The 17,334-nt window shown below is 38.7% G+C and overlaps 1 protein-coding gene across 4 annotated transcripts in view; it reads left to right on the top strand.

Moving 5' to 3' along the window:
• Positions 1-11,338, top strand: part of GPATCH2L (G-patch domain containing 2 like) — a 57,286-nt gene extending 45,948 nt beyond the window's left edge. For 3 of the 4 annotated variants that reach the window (XM_074365209.1, XM_074365207.1, XM_074365208.1), the window contains one exon: positions 652-11,338. In XM_074365209.1, coding sequence (XP_074221310.1) covers positions 652-812 — 161 coding nt within the window. In that variant the 3' untranslated portion in view covers positions 813-11,338. The remainder of the gene's footprint in view (positions 1-651) is intronic. The other variant, XM_074365210.1, reaches the window with a different exon arrangement.
• The last annotated feature ends 5,996 nt before the right edge of the window (positions 11,339-17,334 follow it).

Here is a 17,334-nt window from a genome sequence, read left to right as displayed (position 1 = left end):
GCTGCTTAACCAGCTCTGTTGTGTCTTTGAACATTTATCTACTTTTTCTATGCTTCAGTTTTCTTTTTTTTTTTTTAATTGAAGTATTATTGATTTACAATGTTGTTTTATTTTCTGGTGTACAGCATAGTGATTCAGTTATACATTTACATACATTCTTTTTCATTATAGGCTATTACAAGATATTGAATATAGATCCCTATGCTATACAGTAGGACCTGCTGTTTATTTTATATATAGGAATGTGTATCTGTGCCTCCGTTTTCTGATTCAGGAAATGGAGATGACAATACCTACTTCTAAGAGTTTGCATTAAGAAGTAAGATTATAAGTATGCAGCGCTTACATAGTACAGTGCCTGGCACTTAAATGCTGAATAAGTGATTATTACTAGATTATCAATTTGTACTACTGAATTTATTCATTTGTTCAATTAAACCCATTTTCTGAGGTGGAGAAATACTTATTTTACTTAAATCTTGCCTTTATTTTTTGGTTAAAAAAAAAAAGAGATAACTCTTATAGGGCTGCTTGGTCTAATAGGACATAAGCTATAAGGATTAAGACAGTTTTCTCTTGATGGATCTCTCATTCTAACTTGTCTAACTTGATTTTTTTTCCTCTTTACTTTTATTGTAACAACCTTATCAGTTCACATGGAGGCAGTGGAGCCAACCACACCAGCATCACAGGCCCCCAAGTCTCCAGACTCTGAGTGGTTGGTTAGGACCTCTGCTGCAGAGAAAGCCACAGACTCAGCTGCAGCTACGTTTTTTAAAATGCCACAAGAAAAGAGCCCTGGATACAGCTAGAAAGCAGGACTTCACCCACCAAGAGCCGACTGGATGTTTGAAACAAAGTTAGACTTTGTATCATATTATCTTGCATATCTTAATTGACATTCCCAACCCTTTCACCACCAGGACTGACTCCTCTTCAAACAAAGAACTCTCTTAGAAAATCATGTTGTGGAAATCTTTTTTTTTTTTTTTTAATTGTAAAATATTGGGGCAGCAATTTTTATTTTTAAAAAGCTCATCCTGTGCTATATTTGTTACATTGCTATTGCTGTCCCAACAGTTACCTACAGCTCTGTTTACAGAGCTGTTACTTTTTTGCAGGTATGTCTTTTTTCTTGAAAAACTAGTAACTGCTTTTGCAAGTTTTTTGGGTAGAGCTTTTAATACCATTTGAGGAAGTTCCAGATTTGCAGTCAGTTCCAGACAAATTTGAACACAGGGTTAAGACCTGTGTATGGAATTGTTTGCAGGAGATAAGGCTTGCCTTTGAGCCTGGTCTTCATTCAGGCAGAGTGCCAATGAGAAAAATCTAGCAAGTTCTCGATTTGGAGCCTCAAAAGAGACACCAGCAGCGTGGGCCTTGGGAACTTACTCCATTTTTGTAGACAGCCTAATGGGATCGTCAGCAGCTGCGCTGGACTTTGCCTCATCTCCAAAGTTCATGTTCTGCCAAAAGAGGACCTGTTATGTATCTACACAGATTGGTGTAAAGAAGATGGGTTAGGTGTTCAGCAACTTTAAAATAGTCAGTGGATTGTATCTTAATACTTCATGTCGCAGTGTAGTAAGCCTTTATGTACTAAACGAGATTTTTATTGTTAGTATTATAGGTCAATAACCTGCAGCAGAAATTCATACTCTATTATAATAACGGCTTCTCGGGGCCATACCTTGGAGAGGAAAAATGCTTTTTTGTCATGCCTTTCTACTTGGCGTGTTTATGAGGGCTCAGCTGCACGTAGTTATATACACAGCCGTGCCTGAAGTTGGATGCCCCTTTGTCAGAATGAGGAATAAGTGACTGCCTCAAGCTGCTGGAGAAAAGCCACCCTTTCTAAAAAAGCATTATCAAAAGTGTCATTCAGGGGCCTGGTTGACAGAAGGGCTCTTTCTTTGGGCAAATTGAGTGCTTTTATTCTGAAATACACTGAAGCTGTTCTCCAGCGCCCGCTGCCCAGGCGACTTTCTTGAGGAACTCCCACTCCTGCGCCTGAGCCGGTGCTGAGCGGGACAGAGCCTCCTCTCCCTGCGCGCGGTTGTCCATTTTTCTCACACAGATTGCAATGGTGAGCTGCTCTGTTGTGTTCCTTTAGAGATCGTTGTCCTTTTCAGTGGTAGCTCCAGAATGTCCTTATCGGTGGGGTGAGTGTGAATCTAGTGGGGAGGAGGGACTTGAAACTAAGCTTACATAGCACTTTATGCAAGGCTGAGAGCATGGAGGGGGGGCAGGCGGAGGTGCCGGAGTGAGGAGGAGCACTAAAGCCAGCGCAGCATCCCCAGGGCCACTGGGTTCCCCTGCATAGCGGGTGCACCTCCCCTCCCTGTGGCTGCGCCCACAGGAGAGAAAACAGTGTCTGTTGAGTGTAAGTGGCTCTACTCAATTGTTTTAGTGATGAGGGTAGGTTTTTGTTGTCATATGTACATTTTTACCTAGTCCCCATAGTGTCCTAAGGCACGTATTTCTAACATAACTTGTTGGATTTAAGGGAGAACTCCATGGACGTAATTTTATTTTCTTTGCACTGAGCTCCAGTGGCTCATGCAGAGATGGGTCCTGTGATCGTGGCCTATTGAAGACCCTGCAGTCCAGGCAGCATCTCTTCTTCATAACATGTGGCCTAATAGTTCTTCCTACATGTGATTAAAAGTAATTTATACATACAACTTTATTTATTTTAAACATCTCTGTGGTGACAGAGTTTAGTGACTTGCCCCAAATCATATAATCAAGCTAAGGCTTAAAATCCCAGACTTTAAGACTTTTCCTGCCCTAGGTTATAATCTTTTTTGTTGTTGTTGTTTACAACCTGAGTCACTCTGAGACCCATATTTTTGAAACGGTATGCCATGAATGTTTATCATTTTTGAGGTATGCTCTCCTACTATTTTGAATACTTTCAACAGGGAGCACTCAAAAATGCCGTATGTACCTGTAATAAGTAGGAAAGGAAGTTAATTGCCTAAGAGACTAGCCATTAAGCACACAAATACTTTTCCAACACAGGGTTGTAAATTGCGCTGCTTATTTTAAGCTGCTGCATGAGCATGCTTACAAAATTATTAACTGACTTATTCTGCTTGTTTTTTTGTATGAGTCCATTCCAGAGAAATAACCTTAGAATCAAGTGTCTTTTGAATCTTAAATTTTAAATTTCCTTTTTATATGACAAAGTATATAATGTCATAAATCAAGAAAAATCTGTTACCTTTCAACAAAAGATAATTTCACAATCAGGTTTTGTAATGTGTTAAAAAAAAAAAACTGTGATAGCTTGACTTCCTTTGAGGATGATCATTGAGCTCACATGTGTTTGATCTGCTCAAAAGTAATAACTGAAGCAGAGTTCCACAGTTCTTATTTCAGGGTTCTGATTTTTCCCAGCTGGCTGCACAGTCTGCCTGTCTGAATCCTAATCTTGGGTATTTTTCACAGTGGGCAAAGGCAAGACATTATCTACTTGCATGAGCATTATTCCTAAAGGATAGTTTTGCTTATGAGTTTAAGGGAATTTGAGATTGTTTTTCAGATGCAGTATTTTAAAGGGAAAAACTTATTTTCATCAAAACTCGTGTTGCTTTTTGGTAAGAACTGTTCAGAAGAAGAAATTAGTAGCTGTTTAATGGTGCTAAATTTGGGAAGGGCAGGGTATGATCTTTATTGAGTGGTCTGTTCTTGATAAATAGGCCTCATTTAGCACTGAATTCTTTAGAAATCAAATGCAGTTGAAAATTTCAGTAGGTGTTCTGTGCGGTTCAGTGGGTTTGTAGATGTAATTCTTGGTGTATTTGTGGGAGACGGCGAGCTGTGAGTCTCTCTACTCCACCATCTTGGTACCTCCTGCCTGAAAATTTCAGATGACGTGGTTTTGCTGGGCTATAGAAACAGGCTGCAAATAAGGCCATTTTGGCAACAAAATGACCAAAAGCTGAAATAAAGCTTCTTAATCTGTGATACTTATTGCATCCTTTGCTAAGAGCAGCACCTAGGACAGGTAGTTAAACCATTTCTGAATCCAAATAGATGAATGTGATACATCCTTGCATTTGGAATCAGAAATGCAATCTAGACCATAGCATAGCAAGTTCTGATGCTGCAAAGTACAGGGGCAGAGTGACCACAGATGTCATTTAGAGTTGAACAAGTCACAGAATGTCACAAGTAAGGAGTTAGGCTGGCGTTGTCATTGCTGATGTGATGGGGTCTCCACTTTGGCTCCAGGCAGAGACTCCTGGTGATGCATGATTCATTTTCAGTCTTTGCTTTATTTTGACTTCATTACCATGGTTCCGAGCACAAGCTTTTTAAAAGTTTCCTGGGGAGAAGGCTATGTACAGATCTCAGCATTAGAAGCTGTATTCAGCATTCTGTATGTTTGGTGAACCTTATCTGAGCGGGAATGAGAACAGAGTGGCTTTCTCTAGCAGCTGTGGATACAGTCTAGTTGGGGGCATAGCTTACAGGATGTCTCATGGGTTCATGGAATGGCAGGAGAGGAAGAAGCAGTTTGATCTTGCTGTCAGCTGCTCCCTTTGTTAATGTTTGAGCTGCGCATTTTACTTGTCAGTATTTCCTTATCTCCCACTCCATTCATGACAGTTAGTGGAGTTACTGATAGTGACAGCAATCAAGTTGGGTTCCTACCCAATTAGAAACCTGGTACAGAGGGAAAAGATGAGGAAATTGGTGGGTTCTGCTGTTAGCACAAAACAGATGAACATCAAATGCCTGGGAATAGCAACATCAAAAAGAAACAAGGAAATTTGAGTGATCTTGCTGCAGACTCTGAATTATAAGGTTTTTAACAAGCCCAGCAAAACAAACTTATGGCCAAAAGAAGAAACTTTCTTGATACTGCACTGAACTTGGTAAAATTGCCAAATGTGGAGAATAAAAATTTTTTCAAGCATGGTATTGAAGAGTGGGGCAGATCCTGAAGATGGTCACCAGGGAAAGCAATCTTGGCAAGGTCCAGAGTGGGATGGCAAGGGGAGGAGAGGGAGAGATGCTTAGAGCAAGGGTGCTGAGGCCCTTAGGCCAACAGCATCAACACATTCTCTCTTCCACCAGATCTGCTGAATCAGAAACTGAGGGCAAGGCCCAGCAGTCTTTTACAGGCCCTCCAAGGGATTCCGGTGCACACTGATGCTTGAGAACCGCAAGCTTTGCCACAGTTGAAAAGAAATGTTTTAATATACTGGTATCCCCCCGAGGCTCTGAGGTGCTTTTATATTTTCCTCCTTAAGTATAGAGGTGTTTTTGTACAGTTCTTTGCAGAAACTGTTAAATGTCTTTATTTCCTATACTTTTCCCCTCAAGCTCCTGAAAGATCTCCTGGAAACACTGAGAAAGGATGATGTGGAGAAAATGCCATTGAGGCCGTTTTTAGATGGATGGAAACAACCTTTTAAAAGTGGATTAAAATATAACAATGGAGTTTTAGTCTGTGAATGATAGTCATGTTTTACAGTTGACAGTAAAACATTAGTGTAAGATACTGCCATCCGTGATTTTATGATACTTGTTCGTTACATCTTAGTTTCATGTGAAAATGCCATGTATTTTCCAGTATCATCATGATGACGACTTTAAGGTGTGGCTCACAAAAATGAAACAAATAATTGGAAAGAAAAACCACCCTGAGTACATAGCTATTGTGTAATAAACACCTGTTGAGTTATTGGTAATCTTTTGCTGGGAATTAATCTCAGTACTTCAGAGCGTGTGAAAACCGATTTTCAGTGATGCCACTTAATCACACCCCGTTGTCTTTGTTTTACATTTCAGCTAGTGATGCTACAGGGGTTGGGGGCCAACAGTAGCAGCATGTTATATTTTTTTGTTGTCTGACTTACGGATTTGGTGTTTCAGAATATAATCATCTTAAAGCTTTGAAATTAAGTCATGGCCATTTCTTTAGATGTTATTTGGCCCTACTTTATTACTAAAGCCTACAACCCGAAGCTCTGTCTTTCTGGGAGTATGTGTGACTATGGAGGAGTGCGCTGGTATCACTTCCTCAGGTGCTCATGTTTTGTGCCTGGATCTTTATTTATAAAAGGGACTGGGTGATGACACGGAGAGGCCAGTGCTATTGAAAGTCACATGTTACTCACAGTTCCCCTAAAAACATGTGGCATGGCTCGACATGCAGGGTCGCAGGACAAACACCAGGTTTACGTCAGCAGGCAGAAGACCCGGAGCAAGTGATAGGTTTAGGCCAGAGCCTTGATTGGAGTTTTCCCCAGAAAGGCTAAGCAGGGCAGGGAGAACAGTTCAGGAGTGGCTAGTGAATAATTCCACGGCCTTTGGGCTACATTGTGGGCTCCAGTTGCCTGGTGCTTGGCCCTGGGATCATTGCTTCCTGGGGTGTGCAGGCCAGATGCAGGAGGAATGGCTCCATCAGGCCTGGTTAGTCTGCATGTCAAGAACACGAACGTGCTGCGGGCTGAGTCCTTCGCCATCTCTAAGAACTGGCCAGCCCTGGGAAGGGCGGTCTCTCTCCAGCCAGAAAGGTTTTTTAAGATGTCAAAAAACATGATTAATACACATGTATAGGGTGTTTAACTCTTCTTTCAATTCTTGTAGTCTTTTAAAACACCATATAATTTTTCCCTTCCATCTTGAAAACCAGTTAAAAGTACCTCTGGCCAAAATGTTAGTGTTACTAGATATTATCAAGGTGTGAGGACATAAAAGTACTTTAAAGATGTAAATTATGAAAATTATGAAAATGAATGGTTTTTTTTTTACCTAAAAGTGAGTTCTGACCCTTGCAGATCCCTCATTCAAATATTTTTCATTGAAAAAAGGAAAGAAAATGTCAAGGAACTTACAAACGGCCTTGGTGACTTTGACTGGAATCACCCTGTTTGACTATGTATAGATTTTTCATCTTGCTCCTCCCAGTGGGCCATGTATTTCTCCATGAAACATCTGCCACCCCAAAATCATGCTGATAATTTGAATTGCTCTAAATATCTCATTCAACCTCCCACCTGTTGTCAGCAGCTCTTGCAAACTGGCCATTTTAAACCCTTCCAGCCCCCACCTTTCAACCCTGGCAGCTCTCACCCTCCCCTAACAGACAATAGAGCATTCGGCGGGAAACCCCAGTCAGTCACCTTCGTGTACACCCTTCCTCACCTCTTCTTTGTCTTTGTCTTGCCTGTCCTGCCCCTAATGAATCCTTTCTTCTACACTCTCCCTTCATCGAATGCCTTGCTTAGTACAGCTTCTCCTGACATACGGCTTTGCTTTTAAACACGTTCAAAGTCTCCCCCTTCAAACAAAAATACCCTTCCTCAACCCCTTGAACCCCTTGACTAGCACTGAAGTACTGCCCTCTCCTACACTTTCTGTCCGTTGTTAATTCCACTGAAGCAGTAGTTTTTATGGCTGCGCCCTGTGATCATCTCGGAAGATTTTTTTAGAATCCTGATTCTCCCAACTGAACCACAGACCAGTCACACCAGAATGTGGTGGAACAGCCTTTTTAAAGCAAGGACATGCAGCCACCGTGCAGCCGGGGCTGAGAGCCAACATGCTAAAATCTGGTCGTACCCTCGCCGCCATGAAAATTGTTCTTGCTGGGTCCCGCTGGTGACTTTAGCTGCCAACATTTAGTCCTTAGGTTGATCTTTATGTCTTGATACCATATCATCTCTTCTTTTCTGGAATTCTACCTTTTCTGACCCTGCCCACCTGACTTTCCTTGTACTTACTTGCTCTTTTTTAGCCTCCACAGGTGGGCAGGTTGGTGTGGAGGTCAGTCCAACATAGACTGACTCTGCTCTCACCTCCAGTACTTCAGTTAACACCTATGTGCTAATGAATTCCTTTTGCCACACCATCATAACGCACTGGCCTAAAGCACAGACCTGGAGCGAAGCACTACCTGCAGTAATAATGACTGTAAGGCCTACTCAAGGTGTCTGTTCCCACTTTTTGTTCCTCCTTCAAGCCCACTGAAGTAGGAAGTGGGAAGAATTGCTGACCACGTTAGTCAGATTCTAAGATGGATCACCCTTATTTACTAGTGGGTGGAGTTGCTGATCATGAAAAGTCAGGCTGCACTGTGGTCCCCCATCTGCTTTCTCCTTTCCAGGGTGTTGGACTGGTGAGGAGGCCTGGGCCCGCTTCTCCCTAGGAGGAAGCTACTCCCATCTAGTGCTCACTTCAGTTTTTTTTATTTGCTGCAGTTGGTAAAGATTTTAGTTTGGGTTTAGGGGATGAGACAGACCCATTCCTTCACCACTTTTGACCTTGGGTACCATGTTGGAGCTTACTTTATCAGACAAGTTTTTATTAGGGTCTCAGGCACTATTCCTACTGCTGATAAAGTGGGACTTGATTTCCCACTTCACTACCATCACCGCATGCTGCCTCTGGAGCTGTGTGTAGGGGTTCCATCCTCACCAGAAGGGACGCTGTTCCTGGCTTCTGGGCACCACTAGTTTCTGATTCAAAATCTGGGATGGCTGGATCAAATTAGTAGTCAGGTGCCTATGTCCTACCTCCAGGAATGTTTAGCTTCCACTGGGAATGGATGAATTCTTCAAGCGTAGGAGGGCAGTTTAGATGCTGAACAGCCGACAGGGATAGCAAAGGTCCATTAGAGCCATCGCCCTATTCACTGATTCAACAGGCATGTACTTGGCACTCACTAAGCAGGCTTCCTCAGGAATCTCTTGGGGAAGAGGGTGGCTGCTCCAAAGCAGAATATTCCTGGTTTCCTTAGATATACTCTGCTTGAACCAGTAGATAGTAGAACCTATCCAGAGCCCATCATCCTACTACCATTACTACTACTACTAATGATATTAATAAAATAAATTTTATTAAAAGTAATATTTGCTGAGTATTATATGCCATTTGTAAATAGCATCTCAATCTTCAACAACTCTAAGATAAGTGCTTTTATCTCTATTTTAAAGCAACGAAATACTCTCAAAGCTAGAAATTAATTTACTCAAAGTCACAGCTAGTTAAGTGTCAACGAGGACTCAAATTTTAAGTCTGTTTGATGCTAGAGTTTCCATTGCCAACTGATACCCTATGCTGCCCCTTTTCATAATATTGGTGAACTATTGGTGGGCATGTATATCTGAAATAAACTACGTGCCCCCCAGCCCAGAATCGGGTGTCTGGTGAGACCCTTTTACTTCATCTACCTGTTACTCCTGATGAGCTGACTCCCTGTCAGAGCAGCTGGGAATGGGCTGGTCTCTTCTCTGTGCCTACATATTGAAAGAAGATGGCCAGTTTCTGTGGCATTCTCTTAAAAATGGGCTACTTTTATTTTTGAAAGTGACTAGAGCAAAAGTCAATATAATCTTCCAAACCTATGGCAATAAAAAATATTGCCCTTTGTGTGCCAAAGCAAAACTGGTCCCTGAACTAGGAAGACATGACTTTGAGTTGTTAGTTGCTGTTAAGACTATTCTGACTACTTGCTAAACATCTCACAGAACTGCTAGCAAAATAGCTGTCTTAATTAACAGTCTTGGCCTTTATAAACATCCTTCCAAATCAGTAGATGTGTATAGAACACGTTTTATGCCAACCATTCTGCTAGGAGCTGAGTATGCAAAGAGGAAAGGCATTTCTAGTGTTACAAAGTTTATGGTCTTCTGAAGAAGAGACAAGGAAAGCAAATATTACAATGTAGAGTGATACATTTTGAGACAAGAATATCAGGGTTTGGGGCAGCAAGGAGGAAGCCACTCTTAAATTGAAATGAACACGGAGGATTCGAAAAATACCACACACAGTCTTGAAGGATGAACAGGAGCTCAGTGAAGAAGAAAGGATGAGGCCATTCAAGGGTAAAGAGCATGGTCTGCTCAGGCCACTGCAACTATTTTGGCATCGCTGATGTATAAAGCACGTGGAGGAGCAAGGAGAGGTAGGCAGGAGACAGTGAGGGGCCCTGTGTACACTGGCTTACCCATTGATTTGGAGAGCTGTGATAGTATTCCTCTCTGTGCAGTCACGGAAACCCTATTGCAACTGGTGTTTGTGCAAACAACGTGCTGGAACTGAGATGTAAACTGGTTTGCATCTCCTTGTTCCCCTTTCTGGAAAGTATAACCAGGTCCACCTATTTGTAGGAGCTGCTGACATATTTAGGAGTAAATTAAACTGAATTGGAAAGCTTCTACCATGGCTGACCGATTCCCTTATGTGTTCTATCATGATACTAGTCTGAAAGTACTCTCCTTGAACCATCTTATCTTGGTAGAACTTAATGCATAACATGATGGTCTTAATTCCTAGAACTGTTTTTTAGTAACAGTTTGTTGCTATCAACCACCAGTTATGCATTTGGGGCTCTATTTCTTGGTGGAGACAGAAGATTTGTGTTGATCCATTCACACGTTTTAGATCAGGGACCTTTGCAATCTTTGCAATTTCAAAGCTGCAGAAAGTGTCCATAGGGTGAAACCAGTGCAGCTGGCCCACACTAAGCTCTGATCCCATCCTAGGAATAATAAAATGAGCTAAACCCTTTGAAACTTAAACAAAGCCAAGTAAGTGGTTTTGGCCCACAGTGGTGAGTTATGGCCCTTTTCTGGCGAGCCACATTAATACGACTCAGTGCCTCCTCTCCACATTTTCTGGGGTCCTTGATTCAAAACTGTAAAAAACATTTCATTTTGAAATAATTTTGGACTTCCAGGGAAGTTGCAAGAAGAGGACAGAGTTGCCATAGGCCTTCCTCCCAACTTCTAATGTTAACAACTTCACACAGCTGTGGTACAAGTATTGAAACCAGGAAGTGACCATTGACACAATCCTACTAACTAAACTACATACTGTATTTATATTTCATCTGTTTTCCCAATAATGTTTTTTTCAATACAGGATCCGTATTCACCGGTGTCTCCTTCTGGGCTTTCTATTCTATTCCACTGGTCTATTTGTCTCTTTGTGCACAGTACCATGCTGTTTTAATTATGGAAACTTAATATTTTTAATGTCTGGGAGAGCTAGTTGCCTCTTTTACTTTTTCAGTGTTTTCCTGGCTATTCATACATGTTTGTTTCTCTGTGTAAACTTTAGTATCAACCTGTCTAACTCCATTAAAAAGTGTGTTGATATTTTTATTGAGATTGTATTATATTAACTAAAGGAAAACGGACACCATTACAATTTTGAGTCATCCTATCCAAGAACAGGGGATGTATTGTTCAAGTCTACTTTTGTGCTTTTTCAGGGCTGTTTTAAAATTTTCCTTCTATATGTTTTGCACATTTCTTGTTAAGTTTATCCTTAAGTATTTAATCTTTGTTGCTAGTAAATGGGATTTTCTCTGCCATTGTGTCTTCTACTTGGTTGTTATTCTTATACATGAAGGCTGTTGGTTTTTATATGCTAATTTTTCATCCTGCTACCTTACTGAATTCCTTTACTTGTTGGGTTCGTTCTATCATTGATCATTGAGGGTCAAAAAATATCTTTCTAAATGCACGGAGCAGTGGCAAGAAATGAAAGAATCTATAGAGGTCAAAAGTGACGTGAAAGCTTGACCCTTAGGAGGCACATAAGACAAAAGGCATCTTTAGCCCTGAAGGTATCAGCTGAGACCTGGTTTCCTTGAGCCTCTGTCATGATGACTGTGATGGGTGTATGCAATGAAGCAGGGTCTGCTTAAGGCAGAGCGAGGGCCCTGTAAGTACTACACCCAATACTAAATAAACCCACCAAGCAGAAATAACAGCAAGGAAACATGCCTTTCTTTACCTTGGCCCTAGATGGAAGAAAAGCTTTTTTTTTTTTAAGCCCAAAAATACTTAACAAGTTGTCCCTTATAGAGGTTTATGGCCCAAATTTATACTAGTGTGATCCAAAATACTGCACATAGGAATTTAATTTACAGTAGACCTGGGTAGGTAGTAACCCCAGATGACTGGCAGAAGCAAACACACATTCTCTCTGGAGGAATGAAACTTCAATCTAGGTAGCAAAGAACTCCCACAGTTAAAAGTTACAGAGACTATGGGTGGCTTGCAGTTAAAAACCACAAACCAAAGAAGGAGAGAGGATACCATGAGTGCAAGCCACCAGAAACAACACACAGGAGAATCAGACTCACAAACACCTTAGATATGGTACTTATTAGCACAGAATATAAACTACATGTTTTAAATATATGAGAAGCTTCAAAACACCAGGCAACAAAAGCATATTACTTATGAAAGGGGGTGATGAGAGTTAAAGTGTCCTACTGCTCCTTAATTGTTCAAGAGGAGAGTAGAGTTTTATTAACTTTGGACTTTAGGTAAGTAGACATGTTAAAATACTTGGAGTAACCATTAAAAGAATAAATATGGAGAATTTATAGCATTTAAACTAGGGGAAAGAATGTTAAAGAGAAAAACTAGAAAAGTGAGAAAAAGAAAAAGCATACAATAAGATTGTAAAAAAAAATTGAAGTATAGTAGTAAATATGTCAGTTAAGTATAAATAAATGAAACTGTCCAGTTGAAATATAAAGCCTATAATACTGGACCTAAAAAATCCAGCTATATGTTATTTATAAGGGATGTGTCTAAAACAAAGTCACAGAAAGATTGAAAAGGAAAAAGATGGAAAAAATGTAAGAGGCAGATAGCAGAGAAAGTAAGGATATTCTCTACAAAGTAATAAACATTGGTTCAATTACTGATAAATGGCTCAGTTTGCCAGGGAGATACACTAATTCTCAACCAAGCTTAATGTAGGTTAGGTAACTTGAGTTAAGTTGAGCTTAACTAAGCGCAACAGCTTCAATACACATAAGCAGTACTAAGTTAAAAATATCCTCTTTCTGTAATTGATATGACAAGTGGACAGAAACTTTTGTGACTATAAAATATTTAAAGAGCAAAATAATTAAGCTTGGCATTATGGACATGAAGAGACTATCACACCCAAGAATTTGAAGAATTACACATTATTTTCAAGCACAGATTGAACATTTACAAAACTTGACTCTTAGACCATAAAGCAAACTTTCAGTAAATTCCAAAGATTAGAGCCACATAGATCACACTCTCTAATCACAATGAAAGTAAATTAAAAAGTCAATAACAACAATAACAAAAAAAGGAATGCCTTTGGAAACTTAATAACATATCTAAATGAATGAATCAGTAAAAAAAATCCTAATGGATATTAGAAAATACTTATAACTGAATTATACAAAAATTCTATGGATTAACACTCTTGGGATACAGCTAAAGGGATAGAGGAAAATTTATGGTCTGAAATGTTTTGAGTTCGAGAAGAAGAGAGGACTGAAAATTTATGAGGTAAGCTTTCAACATTTTTACACTTACTAAAAGAACAACATTATTTTTCCAGAGGAGAAGAGTAACTCAGAGAAGATAAAAGTAATAAAATTATAGTACTGAAGTCAGAATTTAATGATACAGAAAATAAACATATACTTCTTTAGTTAAGAAAAATTAAGGAAGGCACAAAAATATTAGGAATGAAAAGGGTATATAATTAAAGATTCAGCACAGATTTTAAAGTTAGTAAGGTAATATTATGACAACTTTAGCTCATAAATTTGAACGCTTAGGCAAAATGGACACATTCTTAGAAAGATAATGTACCAAAACTCAATTAGGAGAAATAGAAATCTTGATCATTAAACACGTCTAGTACATAGTTTAAAATCTGAGACTGTATATTCTTCGTAGAAAGACTTAGTATGATCCACCTAAAATGCTGGAAATGTCCAGCTCTTTCTGGAGCTAGGCATTAGGCATGCTGATGATCAAGTTCATTTGGAAGAACAAATGAGCAGGACTAGCCCAAGATGACCCTAAAAAAAGAGCACTTGGAAAGGGGAGGGTATTAAAACATAAAGCCTCTAAATCTGAAAATGCGGTACAGGCACATGAATAGACAGACCAATGCAACAAAATGGAAAATTCAGACATACACCCAATTACACATGAAAATTCAAGATGTAATAAAGGTGGTACCATCAAACACATAAATCAGTGGAACAGAATAGCAGGCTCAGAAATAAACCCACATGACTATAGTCTATTATAATTTATGACAAAGGATGCAAAGATATATAATGGAGAAAAGAGTCTTTTCAATAAATGGTACTGGGAAAACTGGAAAGCTACACGTGAAACTATGAGATTAGAACATTTCCTCACACCATATACAAAAATGAACACAAAATAGGTTAAAGACCTAAATGTTAAGACCTGAAACCATAAAATTCCTAGAAAAGAATACAGGCAGAACACTCCTTGCCATAAATCGTAGCAATATTTTTTTGGCTCTGTCTCTGAAGGCAAAAAAAATCAAAACAAAAATTAAAAAATGAGACCTAATTAAACTTAAAAGCTTTTCACAGCAAAGGAAACCATTCACAAAATGAAAAGACAACATACTGAATGGGAGAAAATATTTGCAAATGATGTGATCAACAAGGGGTTAATAACCAAAATAGATAAACAGCCCATACAACTCAACATCGGGGAGAAAAGAAAAAAAAACTGATTTAAAAATAGGCTGACAGCAGGAAAAAAGTGACAATGAATATATGTATGTTCATGTATAACTGAAAAATTGTGCTCTACACTGGAATTTGACACAACGTTGTAAGATGACTATAACTCAATAAAAAAATTAAAAATAAATAAATAAATAATAAAAATAGGCAGAAGACCTGAGTAGACATTTTTCCAAAGAAGACAATCAGTTGGCCAACTGGCACGTACAAAGATACTCAACATCATTAATCAGAGAAATGCAAATTAAAACCACAAGGAGATATCACCTCACACCAGACAGAATGACTGTCATCAAAAAGAAAACACATAACAAATGTTGGCAAGCTTGTTGAGAAAAGGGAACCCTCATACATAGCCAGTGGGAATGTAAATTGGTGCAGCCACCATGGTAAACAGTATGCATATTTCTCAAAAAACTAAGAATAGGATTACCATATAACCCAGCAATTCCACTCCTGGGTATTTATCTGAAAAAAAAGAAAAAGGAAAAAACACTAATTCAAAAAGATACATGAACCCCAGTGTTCATAGCAGCATTTTTTACAATTGCCAGATACAGAAGCAACCTAAGTGACTATCGATAAATGAATGAATAAATATGTGATAAACACACACACACACACACACACACTGGAATACTACTCAGCCAGAAAAAAACAAAATCTTGCCATTTGCAACAATGTGGATGGACTTGGAGGGTATTATGCTAAGTGAAATAAGTCAGACAGAGAAAGACATATACTGTATGTCACTTATATGTAGAATCCAAAAAATACAACAAACTAGTAAACTTAACAAAAAAGAAACAAACTCACTGATAAAGAGAAAAAACTAGTGGTGACCAATTGGGAGAGGAAGGGGGAGGGGCAAGATAGGGTAGGAGATTAAGAGGTTTAAACTACTGTGTATAAAATAAATAAGCTACAAGGACATATTGTATAACAGAGAATATAACCAACATTTTATAATAACTATAACTAGAATATAATCTTTAAACATTGTGAATCACTGTGTTGTACACTGGAAACTTACATAATATTGTACATCAACTATACCTCAATTAAAAAAGACAGTATGGATTTCCCTCAAAAAACTAGAAATAGAATTACCACATGATCCAGCAATTCCACTCCTAGGTATATATATATTAAAAAAAAGAAAGAAAAAACTAATTTGAATGTTCATAGCAGCATTATTTATAATTGCCAAGATATAGAAGCAACCTAAGTATCCATCAACAGATAAATCGATAAAGAAAATATGGTATATACACCTATCTCTCTGTATATATACCTACACACAATGGAGTATTTCTCAGCCACAGAAAGGAATGAAATTCTGCCATTTGCAACAATGTGGATGGACCTAGAGAGTAGTATGTTAAGTGAAATAAATCAAGCAGAGACAGGCAAACACTGTATGTCTGTTTTATCACATACGTGGAATCTAAAAAATAAAACAAGTGAATGTATATATCAAAACAAAAAGACTCACAGATAGAGAAAAACTAATGGATGCTAGTGGGGAGAGGAAAGGAGGAAGGGGCAAGATAGGGGTATGGAATTAAGAGATACAAATTGCTATGTATAAAATAGATAAGCAACAAGGATATATTATAGAGCAGAGGGAAGTATAGTCATTATTTTGTAGTAACAGTAAATGGAGAATAACCTATAAAAATATTGAATCATCATGTTGTACACCTGAAACTGATATAAAATATTGTAAATCAACTATACTTCAATAAAAAATTAAATCAAAGTGGTGCTTTAAGCCAGTAGGGGGAAAAGATGGACTATAAAAATGAGTAGTATTAGGATAACTGGACAGCCATATGGAAAATGAAAATTGATCTGTTCCTCACACTATATGCCAGAATAGTTTTCAAATTGATCGGAGTTTTAACTGTATAACATTAAACCATACAATTGCTAGAAAAAAATTAGATGAATTCCTCAGTAGACTGGCTGGTCCAAATCTGTGAGTCTATTTTTGGGCTGCTAGGAGCTAAGTAAGAGTGGTTTTTTTTCAATTCTGAAGGGTTTAGTAAACAAGACGGAGGACGAAAGGGACATGAACTTATCTGGTTGCAGATACTAAAATATTTACCAAAATATTTTTTTGAAACATTGTCAGTCCCTGTTCTGTAACCTGGGAGTGATGAAACTTTCCTAAGAGTACTGGTTGGTTATTGTATAATAATGCCACTGAGCTCTGCTGGGGCAGCACTGCTCCACGTGTCTTTCAGTCTCCTTGGACCAAGAGGAAAATATTCTCCACCCATTTGGTGGAAAGGATTGTAAATTCACATGGCAAAGTGTGGGGACACAGAGAAGGATGAAGATTGGGGCCAATAATGTAATCCTCCAGACTAAATATGACTTAAAAATCCAGATACAACAGAGATATATTCAATTATGCTAAAAAAAAAAAAAAAAACAACCAACCAACCAACCCCTCAAACCCCCTTTGCTTCCAAAACATACCAAAGTAAAGTAAAATACAAGTGTTAATTCAGAAAACATACTTGCAATTTATTAAACAGATTAAGGGCTAATATCCCTAATTTATAAAGAGCTTTAAAAATAGAGACATTCCTTTAGGAAAATAGGGGAGGGGTATGAATAGACAGTTCACAGAAGAAAAATGCAAATATCCCTTAACCATAAAAAAAGGTGATCAACTTTCCACAGTTATCTGATTTTCACAACAACCTAGTGAAGTGGATAATTCTTATCAGCCCTATTTTACAAACAAGGAAACTGAGTCAAAAAGAGATAAAGTATCC

The sequence above is a fragment of the Camelus bactrianus genome, chromosome 6 (genome assembly GCF_048773025.1).
Source record: "Camelus bactrianus isolate YW-2024 breed Bactrian camel chromosome 6, ASM4877302v1, whole genome shotgun sequence".
NCBI classification, from domain to species: domain Eukaryota; kingdom Metazoa; phylum Chordata; class Mammalia; order Artiodactyla; family Camelidae; genus Camelus; species Camelus bactrianus.
Note: the sequence above shows the minus strand (reverse complement) of the source record. Positions and strands in the feature narration are given on the sequence as shown.